At 43.3% G+C, this 13,995-nt stretch overlaps 2 protein-coding genes across 5 annotated transcripts in view; one reads left to right on the forward strand and one right to left on the reverse strand.

Annotated features, from left to right (window-relative positions):
• The window catches only part of LOC308463824 (claudin-34-like), a 312,859-nt gene that overhangs the window by 289,597 nt on the left and 9,267 nt on the right, over nt 1–13,995 (forward strand). The window lies entirely within an intron of this gene.
• DPYSL2 (dihydropyrimidinase like 2) overlaps nt 1–13,995 on the reverse strand; it is an 85,873-nt gene that overhangs the window by 40,377 nt on the left and 31,501 nt on the right. For all 4 annotated transcript variants that reach the window (XM_080982437.1, XM_080982438.1, XM_080982439.1 and 1 more), the window contains exons 2-3: nt 4,082–4,170; nt 1,581–1,765 (exon numbers count right to left, since the gene is read on the reverse strand). In XM_080982437.1, the coding sequence (XP_080838563.1) occupies nt 1,581–1,765; nt 4,082–4,170 (274 nt within the window). The remainder of the gene's footprint in view (nt 1–1,580; nt 1,766–4,081; nt 4,171–13,995) is intronic.

The following is a 13,995-nucleotide window of genomic DNA, read 5'->3' on the forward strand; positions in this document are numbered from 1 at the left end:
ATTGAGAGTATTTTAGATTGTTTCTAAATTAGTAAGTGCGACACATGGGCATCGGGGGGTGTACAAGGGTGCCAGACCCCACCGCCAACCCCGAAACTATTACCCCCAGATTTTCATTTCAAATGAATAACATTCTAGTATTCTGTAGAACCAGAGATACAAAACAAAATGTATAGGCTCTGCTAGTTTCTAATTGCAAAGGCAAGAGGATGCTGCAAATCAGTACATCTGGGTCAAACCGAGGTCCTGTTTGTGAGGAAGAGGTCATGCACATACAGCCCTTTCTAATTAATGCTTTCCAATTAACGCTGAATTAGCAGCTGCTAGCGGTGTGGCTAGTGGGTACTTTGATATCTGGGGTCATGAACAGCAGTTTCACTCTTCTCAAAGTTTCATCTTTCAGTGTAAATATGCACTGGAATAGCTGCACACATTGGTACAGTCACTTTCAACTCAAGCTCTTTCCATTCATACCTATGGCAGCAGAGTCGGTGGGTGAACATTTATTTCCCAGTTAGCTGCATAGTGTCTTGGGTCTGGCACTGACAGCCAGTGACCCCCTTTGAAGTTAGGGAAACAATCTGTGGCAAGGCTGGAGGGAGCACAGTGTGACTTCTGCCCCTTCCTGGGCATTCCTTGGAACTTTTTATAGACCTGGAGTTGAAGAGCCATGGAAAGCGGCTTAGGAACAGTGAATAATATCAGTCTGACTTGAAATGTTTGGCTATAACATGCATTGGGTTAACCAATAAATTTTTACTTGACTTGAAAGGTTTGTAAAGTCTGCCGTAAGCATGGCTGTTCTCTGCTCAGCAAAATCACAGGTTTCCCATAAGGAAGTTCTGCAAATGACAGAGCTACCTCTTCTTGATTGGATGGGCTGTAATCTTCCCCCTAAGTAAAAGTGACTGCAAACACAACCTGAATCTGCAAATAAAGTTCTCTGATGACTTCCCAGTAAAATGTGCAAGAGAAACTGTCACCCGCCAGTTGCTGTAGGACTGTACGACTAGAACTCCTTTTATTATCATCATCATCATCAGGTCTCAGGGCGGTTACAACATAAAATCACAATATAAATACAATCCCTGACCACTGGCCATGATGGCTATCAAGCTCAATGTGAACTTGAGCAGAGTCTTGGAGTATTTTCTGTTGGTAACCCTTTTTACACTATAAAATCAATTTCATGCCCAGTTTCCATTGGTTACACCCCTTTATTGATATTTGTAGCTTGTTTCAACCAGAGCCTTTTCCTCATTTGTCCTGGAACCAGCTTGCATTCTCTCTCTCTCTCTCCTATTACAGTGGTACCTTGGGTTAAGAACTTAATTTGTTCTGGAGGTCTGTTCTTAAGATGAAACTGTTCTTAACCTGAAGCACCACTTTAGCTAATGGGGCCGCACAATTTCTGTTCTCATCCTGAAGCAACGTTTTTAACCCAAGGTACTATTTCTGGGTTAGCGGAGTCTGTAACCTGAAGCGTCTGTAACCTGATGCGTCTGTAACCCGAGGTACCACTGTACAAGTATTGGTGTTAAGCCTACTACATTTATATTTGATAGAGAGCAAAGTCTTACTGATCATAGTGGTGCCTCCAGCCAGGGCTGCTTTTGTTCCTTGGAAGAAGTCATCAGAAGAGGTCATCCCCTGCTCAGGCATCTGGAAGCGAGTGTGGACATCAATTCCTCCAGGGATCACCATCCGTCCATGAGCTTCAATGGTTTTCACTCCCCCTGGCACAATCAGGTTTTCTCCAATTTGTCTGAGAAGAGACCATTTGTGCAGAGTCATACAAAATGTCATAACCACATGGACGGAGTCAAGCATATGCTGCCTTTAGACCTCCAGGTATAGGGTGCTATATAAATTCAATAAATAATAAACTTTCATCAGGTGTCCCTCCAATCATATTTCAAGAACTTTCCAGCAATGCAACTTCTGTGCTGTAACATGAACAGAAGCAGGCTTGAGACAGAAAAAAGTGGTATATAATCAGATTCTTTTTTTCCACCTCTGCTTTGCCATCATTCCCATCGCCCAACAGGAATGTTTGCATTCGTGGCTACACAAAACCAAAAGAGAGGTTGTGTTTGCTTTTCTATAAACTATAGGAGTTGCAACATGGTATACAGTATTATTGAAGCTCTGTGGGATCTAAATTCTAGAAAAACACATCCGTTCCTCAATAGGACAAAAAAAGTAAGTCACATGAAGGCCTTGGTAACAAGCGACTAATAAATCTAAGAAATAATCATTGTTGCAGTTGAATAATGTGTTTCTTTGCTTTGGTTGAGATCAGAGAAATGTGCGTGCGCAGGAGCCTCTCACTTAGCATACTGTAGTTAGAATGTAGCCTACTGTACAAATATAACAATCACATTCATTGCCCCACCCACTTTTTCCTCTGGCCCCACCCACCACTGTCATGTGGTCCCCGAAAGGTTCCTTAGGATGTAATGTGGTCCCCAGGCCCTGGATATAGGAGAAACATAGAACTTTCTGAAAATGACTTGAAACCTTTCAGGTCTTTTCATCCAAGAAGCATATTAAACCTACGTAGACAGTTGCTACCAAACTTCTGCTGTGAACTAATTTGCTCATATTTTAAAGTTGTTGTTGTTTTTTTTGTGTGTGTGTGATATTATAATTACATGTCTGTCACTGACTACTCTTTAAATTCTGAGTAAAAGAACAGATGTGTTGAACACGTAGCCAAGATGTGTATCCATGTTCCCTCCTTTCTCCTACGCTAAGAAAATTTTATTCCAAGGAAGTCTGGAAGATGTTTTTATTATGTCAGAAAGTATGTGCTGCAAGAAACTCTCTTAAAACCTGGATCCGACATTGTCAGAATCACCCTGCTGGATCCAATGGATTTGAGGTAGGGCTCCCAGCCCTACTTCAACAGTGCCATCCTATGCATGCTTACTCACAAGTAAGTCCCACTGAGCTTAATGTAAGTGTGCACCAGATTGTAACCTAAAAAGCTTGTTCCACTGACAACCTATAGCTCAGAAACTAAAGTAGGCAAAGCTACTGTCGATTAGGGGATGAGTTTGCAGATAACACTAGAGAACAAAAATATTTTATTATTATTATTATTATTATTATTATTATTACTATTACTATTATTACTATTACTATTATTACTATTATTATTATTAGGTGGACACTGAAGCCAAACATGCTTAGGAGAGGGGGAAACACCCAAAAGCACACTCAGAGCAGTAAGAAGGGATCAGAGTGGCACAGCAAATGCTTTCCACACAAAGGCTTTCAGATGCAGTTGCTAGCATCTCCAATTAAAGAAGCCTTCCTCCAACTTGGTGCCTCCACATATGTTGAGAACAACAATTCCCATCAGCCTCAGACAGAACAACCACACTCTCTGGCACCAGGTTGGAGAAGGACAAATTAAAGGAGTTCTGGGAACAAGTGATGGGAAACGCTCTGCCCAAGATCCTAAAGAAACCTTCCCCAACCCCTGGTCCCCAGACTCCAGTGAACTGCAGACTCCACTACCCCTAACCTTTGCACATGCTGGCTGAGGACAATGGGGTTGTATCCCAACAACTCAAGGTTGAATGAAGGCTACTCTAGAGCTTCAGCTGATGGATCGGGACCTACCACCAGGCTACAGTTTAATCCAAGGTGGGTCACCATTCAAGAATATGGTAAAAAAATAAAAGAAAGTAAGAAATGAGTCCTCAAATAAGAAAGAAATGTTGGGAGAGAGGCCACCTCAGCTAGAACACCAAGAGTCAGATACTGGGGAGCTCTCCAAGGAGGCAAGGTGGTTCTTAGGTAGCTTCTTAGGAGAATGGAACCCTATGCCCAGTTTTTAGACAACCCCAGAAAGCTGCCAGTTTTGACCTTTAAAGCATTATATGGTTCAGAACCCAATATCTAACAAATGACTCTCCCAACATAAACCTACCCGGACCCTACGATCACCAGCTAAGGTTTTAAAAACAAAAACACAAAAGCCTTGCTGAGTTGTCCTCTGCGATTTCTTTTATGAGATTTTACATTTCTGATATGCAACCCCACTCCAAAAAAAATATTACTGGGTACTTACTTTATCAAGCCATCTTCCATGTAAATGTCTGCATAGAAAGACTGGTCATCGTTAACAATTTTACCACCCTTGATCAAAAGACGATCACTCTGAAACAAAGAGACATCAAACAATACTTAATTATGGGAAGACAAGTGTACAGTGCCAGATTAAAAAGCTGCGGTAGGATCTCTCTTTGAATTATTCAAAGGCTGCTTCATATAAACAAGTCAGCTACAAGACTTTCAACTGGAAAGATGAAATGATGCTTCAGAACCACAGAACCTTTCGTCAATGTGACAACTGAAAAGCAGTAAAAATTAGGTTACACAGACAGAGTTTGTATATCTGTTTATTAAGCAGCATCCACCACCAATTAAAGTCTTTCCAAGATTTGGCTACTGCAGAGTAACATGCTTTAGATGAGGCATATTAATGGCTTTCCAAAAAGCCTTATTTTTAATTTAGCTGCAAGCTTAGCTGCCTAAAGACACCATAGAGGTTACTTCACTTGGGTTTGTACTGAGTCAACGGCAAGTAAGGGAACTGACCAAAAGTCTGTTGCCATGGGATTTCCAACACAAACAAGTCCTTTCAGCTCAGTGCTTGAAAGGTTTCAATTCAGGAGATATTTTCTCCCCTCTTAGGCAGCTACTGTAAAGTCCAATGAAAACACATCTACAGTCACAAGTTAAGCAGGAGAAGGGAGGGACAGGGAGGCTGAAAGCCAGAGTGACTACATTTCAGCCAGATCAAAATGTTTTAATAGTAGAAACAGAAGCGTTTATCCTGCACTAGTACTGAAGCCAGCACACGCCACACTGAAACCAGTGTGTTAAGGAAGACATGTTTATTTGCATCCTGTCCACTGTAGATGGCGAGCATGTAACCCTCCAGATCTGTGGCAGTGAACCACCGGTTCGCAGGCCTCCCCTTATGTCTTTTGAGGCTATTTCACTCAAGCCACGCCCATCTATTTCAAGTGTGAGTAGGAATGGTGGAACCTGTCAGTTTTGATTTTTCTGAGGACTCAGCTAAAGGTAAAGTAAAGGGACCCCTGACCATTAGGTCCAGTCGTGGCCGACTCCGGGGTTGCGGCGCTCATCTCGCTATATTGGCCGAGGGAGCCAGCGTACAGTTTCCGGGTCATGTGGCCAGCAGGACTAAGTCGCTTCTGGCGAAATCAGAGCAACTCACGGAAACGCCGTTTACCTTCCCGCCGGAGCGGTACCTATTTATCTACTTGCACTTTGACATGCTTTCGAACTGCTAGGTTGGCAGGAGCAGGGACCAAGCAACGGGAGCTCACCCCGTCGCAGGGATTCGAACCACCGACCTTCTGATCGGCAAGTCCTAGGCTCTGTGGTTTAACCCACAGCGCCATACAGCTGCAAATAAACCGTTTAAAATGTGTTTTAAGTGCAATATGCAATGTGACACTAGATGGCATTGGTGAGCCTTATGGAAAATTCAATGTGTTTTTAAAAACGCTTTTAAAAAGCATTTTCAGAACTGTTTTTATATGTGTGTAGATTCCACCTGAATGTCTCCTTTTTTCATTTCCATGTCAGTTTACAGTTTTTTAAATAAAAAGAATATCCATGAAAACTCATCAGCATTGTAGTGCTATTTTAGCTAGACAGACACATTTTTATGCAATTTTGCCAAATATAGACATTTTTGCAAAGCAATTTCCCATAATAGGATGCACTTTTCTACACACACACAAAAAAATATGCATTTTTACGTACACTTTCCCCCAGTGTATGCATTTTTGTACTCATTCCTGGGCTAGAGAATTGCATTGCAAAATGTAGGAAAATGCCGATTTTGATGGATGACTATGTTTCAGTGTGCACATTGTTTCAGAAAGTGCAAATTAGGTAGATTCACCTTTTAATGTGAATGGAATCAAATTTCTCAGGGAAACCCAATCATGGAAACCAAATAAATGAGTTTGCAAGGACTGGCAATCACTTGGCCACAATTTCAAACAGTGCATGCAGAAATGGGTCACCTTCCCTGCCCGGTTGTCGAAACTTGCAATTCCTCCACCCTTGCTGGGACTCCCAACTCTTATCAGCCCCAGCTAGCATGCCCAATGGCCAGGGACAGTACAAGCTGCGTAGCGCGCACACACACACATTGTGATTTGCGATATATCAATCACCATGTCAAATATTATGAAACCATTATCATGATGTGGACTTCCAAACAATGTTGGACATTTTATCAATGTCACCCATCCCTACCAGTCACCACAGCCAACCATCCGGTTCTGCTCTGCCTTAATGGAGGCAGCCCCACAACAGCAGGAGATCGTAGGCGAAGGAAAAACAAGGATGAATGAGGGTAAATCATTCTTGCAAATTCCCCCCAGGGATGGGGGGAACTGGCTTCACTCACAGTTCCTCTTGGTACCTGGCTCTCGCTCCTGCATGGAATGTGGGGGGCAGGGAGGCGCTGAATGTAAAAGCACTTTGCCTAACAAAAACCCTCCAATGCCGCCATTAAGAAGCCGAGGTTCTCCAGTTAATTAGAGCTTCATTGGAATAAAGTACTGGGAGAGAGGAGATCACAAACTGCGGAACAAACCAACTGCAAGGACTTCAAGGTTTGAATTTGAGATAAGACTTCATTCGGTGCAAAATACAGTGGGAGGGGAAGGGGAGCCTACAGTTTCTCTATTTTGGGAGGGAAGCTCTATTTTGCAAAAGGTTTGCGATGGAAACTTAGAGCTAACTCTTCCCCATCCTTTATTATCTATGAAGTGAACAGAGTAATGCTAAGAGGACTTGGAATTTAATTTAATTGGGAAGATATATCTTCAGCTGGAAGGAAGGATGAAATGAGTCTGTGAGCTGCCAAGGAACTGATAAGGTTCTTTATTGAGTCATCTGCAGTCTGATAGACCACTCTTCTTCCTGGACTGAGGGGGGAAATGGTGGCAACAGTTTATTTACTGGGACAGAACGACTTTTGCAGCTGTTGTTAAAGTTCTTGGTGCAAAACAATGAAGCACGAGATGGAGCGATGAAGAAATTTCTGGAATAACAATGAGATGATGGATAATAGCAACAATTGGGGGAAAGAAAGACATAACATCTTACAAGGAGAGGACGAAACACCATGGACAGAATAACTGCCACACACAGGAAGAACAAGGATATAGTTTGAGTTCCTCACTTAAAGTTTTATAAATCATTTAATGTGTCAGCAGGAATGGAAGTTATTAATACTGCAGTTGCTGTATAACGGATTATTATGACTGGAATGTACTTGAAATAAATAAGATTTTGGAATGCAGAAATAAATAAAATTATGAAATCACCAAATCTAGCACACGGGGGGGCACTTTAACTAAATTATATAATTTGCTACTTGAATGGTTGGTATTAATAATTGTATTATAAGTTGGTATTGTTATAATGAGGCTATTATTGGACTGTAATTAAAAACTAATTTAAAAATTATTATTTAAAAACCCCATCAAGGATGATAGCAGCTGCAGTCTAAAACAACTGGTGAGCACCAGGCTGGGAAAATGTGATCCAGTATCTTTGATTTAGCATCTCTAATAATGGATCCCAAAAATAAAACAGCATACTAATGTGCAACAAACATTGTGGCCATTAATTGCTCCCAGCATCTTAAAAATGAAGAGACTACACTCAACTGCTTTTAAAGGAAGAGAGAAGCAACCATGCAGATTGTCTTTGCTGAGACACTAATAGCTGCACAACAGGAGATGAAGCGAACAGAAACACAAAGCAGGCTGGTTAAAATATATGCTCATCTGCAAGGTTCAAGCAACTACAGTGGTGCCCCGCAAGACGAATGCCTCGCAAGACGGAAAACCCGCTAGACGAAAGGGTTTTCCGTTTTTGAGTTGCTTCACAGGACGAATTTCCCTATGGGCTTGCTTTCCCTTTTCGTCTTGCGAGTCTTGAGATTTTTTTTCCGCTCCCCCCCCTTTTTCTAAGCTGCTAAGCCGCTAATAGCCTTTTAGCAGCTAAGCCGCTAAGCCTTTAATAGCCGCTAAACCGCTAATAGCACTAATCCGCTAAGCCGCTAATAGGGTTGCTTCGCAAGACGAAAAAACCGCTAGATGAAGACACTCGCGGAACGGATTAATTTCGTCTTGCGAGGCACCACTGTATTATAATCCGAACCTATGCATGTTTACTGGGAAGTTGTGCTATTGTTTTAAAGGCTTGCTTTGTTTCTTTTTACAGTAAAGTGGTATATACATTTTGTTGAATAAGTACATAAAATAAAACGTTTTTCCACTCAGTTTTCAAGGCTTAGGCCCAAGAAGCACACATGGGATTGCAGCTTTGAAAGAATGCAAGGTTTTTGCAGATGTTCTAGCTCCACTGTTGGAGGCAGCATGCCTCTCAATGCCAGTTGCTGGAATCACAAGAGGGGAGAGTGTTGTTGTGTTCACGTCCTGATGGTGGGCTTCCCATAGCCACCTGGCTGGCCACTGGGGGAGCAGGATGCTGGCCTAGATGGGCCCCTGGCTGGATCCAGCAGGCTCTTCTTCAGTTCTTAGACGCGCCCCCCCCCCATGTCCAATCTTTAGTCTTACCAAAGAAACTGTCTATCCCTAACAGAGAAACAGTATAAGCTGCCTCCATGGAAGCTGGCCGCCTTACAATGAGCTATGCTTCCAAGAGATATTAGAAGAGGAGTGTGACAGACAGCTGAGCCAGACCAGTCTGGTGATGCAGTGCCTTGGAATTCCACCAGAGGCTGGAGCATCTCTCAGATTGCTACCAAGACAGCTGGTCAGAGGGAGATGGACCAGCACTTTGGGAGAGAAAATAAAAGGAGCTGTTTCTGAGGGAGGGTTCAGATAGGGTAGGCTGAAGAGAGAGCAAGAGGAAGAGAAGGAGAGTTCGGATCTATGCGTGCAACATCCACTCTGAGGAAATTATCTGTAGCCAGAGAAGGAAGCCTCTGACCTTAGATAGAAAAATACTATCTTGGGAGAGTATTCAGATGGGAGTTAACTGGAGGGCTGAGTTAGAGAAGTAGAAGCTGTGAGGATACCGTATCCTTGGGTCCTGTGTCAGTCAGGAGGAGAGAGATCTAGAAATAAAAGACTCCCAAACCAGTTAAGAGGGGTGTAGTGATCCACTGAGTCTATTATACTGCTGGAAGTACCTCAGGAGTGGGATTGAGAAAAGGTTGGAAACTGACAGAAAGTTCCAGCTTGTTTAAGAACCAATGTATTAAGCTGTAACAGCTACACAACAACTAAGTTAAAAACTGAAGCGAAATAACTGGAAATAAGCTGAGCATTTACCATCTAGTCTAGAAACCTGTGTTGGGACGCGGGTGGCGCTGTGGGTAAAACCTCAGTGCCTAGGACTTGCTGATCGTATGGTGGGCAGTTCGAATCCCCGCAGTGGGGCGAGCTCCCGTTGTTCGGTCCCAGCTCCTGCCCACCTAGCAGTTCGAAAGCACTCTTAGTGCAAGTAGATAAATAGGTACCGCTTTATAGTGGGAAGGTAAACGGCTTTTCCATGTGCTGCGCTGGTGCTGGCTCGCCAGAGCAGCTTCGTCACGCTGGCCACGTGACCCGGAAGTGTCTTCGGACGGCGCCGGCTCACAGCCTCTAGGGCGAGATGAGCACGCAACCCTAGAGTCGGACACGACTGGCCCGTACGGGCAGAGGTACCTTTACCTTTACCTTTTACTAGAAACCTGTAACATCTAAATGAGGAGTAATAACTGAATTAAGCAACTGTGTGTTTACTACCTTGTTTAGAAGCCAGTAACACCTACTAGATTTAGTATAATGATCAATAAGTTAACTGTTTCCTGAAAGACCTTTATCAGCTGACACATCCTGTATTTTATCAATTTTGTTCCGTAAAATAAATATTTTATTATTTGCTCAACTTCTGCCTGAGTCTCCAAGGATCTAGGTTTACCCTCACTCGAAAACCAAAAGATAACCAATGGGAATATTTAGGTGGGATCTGCTGCAATCGGTAGCCATAGTGGTAGGATCAACTACAAGGAGTAAACCCAATTCCTTGGCATTGGCCTAATCATATCTCCCAGCCTATGGTTTTATGCTAGGAACAACAACATAAAAATTGATATGCCAGAGGCTGTAAAAACCTTACTCTACTTTAGAGCAAGTTTTCACAACCAGTCACAAGAGCAAGAAATCACATGCCTTATTCCAATCAAACTGGGACCTCTTCCTCCATCCTCTCAGCACAGTGGCAATCTTGTGGTCAAGAGTCACATGACTAGTGACTGTCCATCTTATGTAATTATCCAATCATTTTTCTTATCTCTTGACCTTCAATCATCATTCCACAACAGCAAAACAATCTGAAATCATTGTTAAAACCATAAAAATACCAGTGGCAGAAGTTTGTGGGTATCATTAACACTAATGTGCCAAAGGCCTGGGGGAGGGGCGGAAGCAAGTCTTTAACTGGCCCTGAAAAGACACTCGTGTTAGAGACACATGCAATATTCACAGGGAGGGAGTTCCACATCTGGGGACCACCACTGTAGACAGTGGGCTGTGTTTGCCAAGAACACAGAGCATCATCTGGAGGGACGCAGGTTACTCACTCTTGCTGCAGATGGGTTGTCAGTCTATGGAGCAGGTGGAAAATGCAATATGCATGGCACAAAATGCAAGAAGCCATAGGTCTCTTTTCAGCAGAGATTCAGGCCCCATCTGCATTTAAGGCAGTATCTCACCACTTTAAACTATCATGGTTTCCCCCCAAGAATCCTGAGAACTGTAGTTTATTAAGGGTGTTGAGAGTTGTTAAAGGTAAAGGTACCCCTGCCCGTACGGGCCAGTCTTGACAGACTCTAGGGTTGTGCGCTCATCTCACTCTATAGGCCGGCGGCCAGCGCTGTCCGCAGACACTTCCGGGTCACATGGCCAGCGTGACAAGCTGCATCTGGCGAGCCAGCGCAGCACATGGAACGCCGTTTACCTTCCCGCTGGTAAGCGGTCCCTATTTTTCTACTTGCACCCGGGGGTGCTTTCGAACTGCTAGGTTGGCAGGCGCTGGGACCGAGCAACGGGAGCGCACCCCGCCGCGGGGATTCGAACCGCCGACCTGACGATCGGCAAGTCCTAGGCGCTGAGGTTTTACCCACAGCGCCACCCGCGTCCCAAGAGAGTTGTTAGGAGAGCCCTATTCCCCACACAGAGCTACAATTCCCAGTTACCTGGGAAGAGGGATTGTTAAACCACTCTCAGAACTGTAGCTTTGTCAGGGGGGTAGGGAACACATATTCAAGCATCACCTCAGCCCCTATCACAGTGCAGATACGGCCTCAGACACACACATTTGAATGCATCTTCGACTTTGCACTGTAACGTGCTCTGTAAGCAGTGTTAGAAACTGGGGTAGAAAAGCTAGGAGCCAAATGGCTTCTGGTACCTGGGTTGTGGGCGCCAAAACAGAATGTCTAGTCGCCACCGAGGGGGGGGGGGCTGGCAACACTTTTTATTTATTAATTTGATAAGCATGAATTGATACACATTTCACATAAGTGACACATTGTTAATATCACATTTTTAGCAGAAATTCTTAATTCATGCTTAATCTGGTGTTTACAATAAAAATATTGGTACCATACTTCAGTTTTCAAAACACTCTACTCTTCATTGTTAAATTCCTTAACATATCGTCTATCCTTAACATATACTTCGTGGTTTCAAAGCACATACATTTTAGTAATCCTTGAGTGTCACCCAGGCACAAAAAAACGGTACCCAGACTTTTGGAAGTGCTCGCAAAATGCGTCCACAAGTCAAAGTAGACATCTGAAATGTTTCGTTGGTGGCAACCTCTTATACATTAAACTTGGATTCCCAACACATTTGCCAAAAAAGACCTGTCATCACTGCTAAGCAGCATGATATGGTTCACTTCCCTGAATAATCTAGATCTGGTTTTCTAAGGCACACTGACCCACAAACAGGTGCCTATGAAACTCACCAAGATTGACTCTTCTTATGTTCTTCTGACTGAGAATCATAGGAATTGGAGGGAGCCTTCTTTGGCATTTGGAGAAGAGGGCCTAGTAGGCCATTAACAGGAAATCCAAACTTAGAGCATAGCAAATTGCCCAGTTTCTGCTTGAAGGCCTTCTGGGAGGGACAGTCCGCTCCCCACCCCATAAATGATTTACCTTTCCTCCAAAATGTTAAACTGAAATCTCATGTCATATAGGCCCATATGATCTTGTTTGTCCTACCTTCTGGGGCAGCAAAGACGCCATTGGCCTCTTCTACGTGAAAGCCCTTCAGGTGTTTGAGCTAAATCTGCTCTTCTTCAGGATAAATCAAGCAATTATTCCTTCCAGTAGCACCTTAGAGACCAACTAAGTTTGTTATTGGTATGAGCTCTCGTGTGCACGCACACTTCTGAAGAAGTCCTATGATCCTCTACAGTGTGGAATACGTGAGCTAAGTCACATCCATACCATACATTTAAAGAACTCTTATACCAGCTTAACAGGGATGGAGAATCCTGGGAACTGTCATTTGTTAAAAGTGCCAGGAACTGTAGCTCTGTGAGGTCTGTAAATGTATACTGTGGATGTGACCCTAGTTTCTAAAGGATTGGGTTAACTGAAACTTGTCTTGTTTCAAGGGGTTGGGTCACTGGCTTTCAACCAGAGAGTTGCAACCGATAACTGAGTCATGATTTTAGATTAAGTAGATTGCACCAAGTGCCACAACTACATTTTGTTAAGAGGAGTATAAAAGACAGGAGAAAGAGCAGAGAAAGAATGTGGAAGAACAAGATAAAAATAAATACATAAAATCAGTACCCATATTGCAAGTTAAGAGTTACAAAATGAATCACAGAGTTGGAAGGTTGAAGGACACTAGTCAAAATGAATTTCAAACCCCATCCAGGCCTAATAATTCCACCCTTCTATTAACTGTTGGATGCAGGAGTGTCGCTCCTGGCAAAATCCACTTCTGTGCAGAGTCACGTGGTCGGTGCTTTTCCATTGTTGTCACTCCATTAACCCTGCAGTTATTCTAGGTTTACACACTGAAACAAACTAGATCGGACTCTTTATACATTTCACCCGTTTATCTTAGATCACTGCTGTCATTGCAGAAAAAAACAAGTGTACCACACAGCTGAAGGCCTGAATTGTTAGCAGCCTCATGCTAGAGTATAACCTTAATGTCGCTACAACGTATTTTTTTTAAAGGCTTTAGATTTTAGGAGTCGGTGAGAAAATACCAATTCACTGAAAAGATTCTTTGACACGAGCCACGTTACGTAAAGAGAGAGGGAGGGAGAGACTGCTGTCCAACCCAACATTTTGTTCGGATTCTTAAAAATTTCTTCACAACTCTCAGCTTTAATACTCAAAGAAAAACGGTTTGGCATGATGAGATGTGTCCCAGTCATGTCTAGTTGTCACTTAAGTAACAGGAAAGAGAAGGAAATTAAGCCTCTTGCTTCTTAGAGCACATTATAGTATTAATTTAAGAAGTGAGCTACATCTCCTACTAATATATATACTGCAATCGCATCCAACTGTGCTGTGTACATGTTTTGTGCCCCTGCATCTAGAAATCCATGCATGGCAATCAGGTCCTGCAATAACGAACACTAGGACTTTATTATGTAACTGTTCTCTTCTGCCCGCCCCCCTTCAGATTCCCTGCAGGAATGAACATGGGGAGATTCTGACTGACAAAGTGGGGAGAAATCCTTCCAGAAGAGAAATGACTCCTATTTCATCTTGGATAAAGATGGGGAAAGGTGGGTGGACGGGAGAATGGAAGCATGCTGCAGAGGGCGAGGGGCTCCTGTACCAACCATTTATTCACTTCCTTGCCCACTCCCAATTTTTCCTTGCTGGGGAGGGACAGCAAGGATGAACAGCCAAGCGGCCAGCCCCTTTCTGCT

Source organism: Podarcis pityusensis (genome assembly GCF_964106645.2).
Source record: "Podarcis pityusensis genome assembly, chromosome: 15".
Classification (NCBI taxonomy): Eukaryota; Metazoa; Chordata; class Lepidosauria; order Squamata; family Lacertidae; genus Podarcis; species Podarcis pityusensis.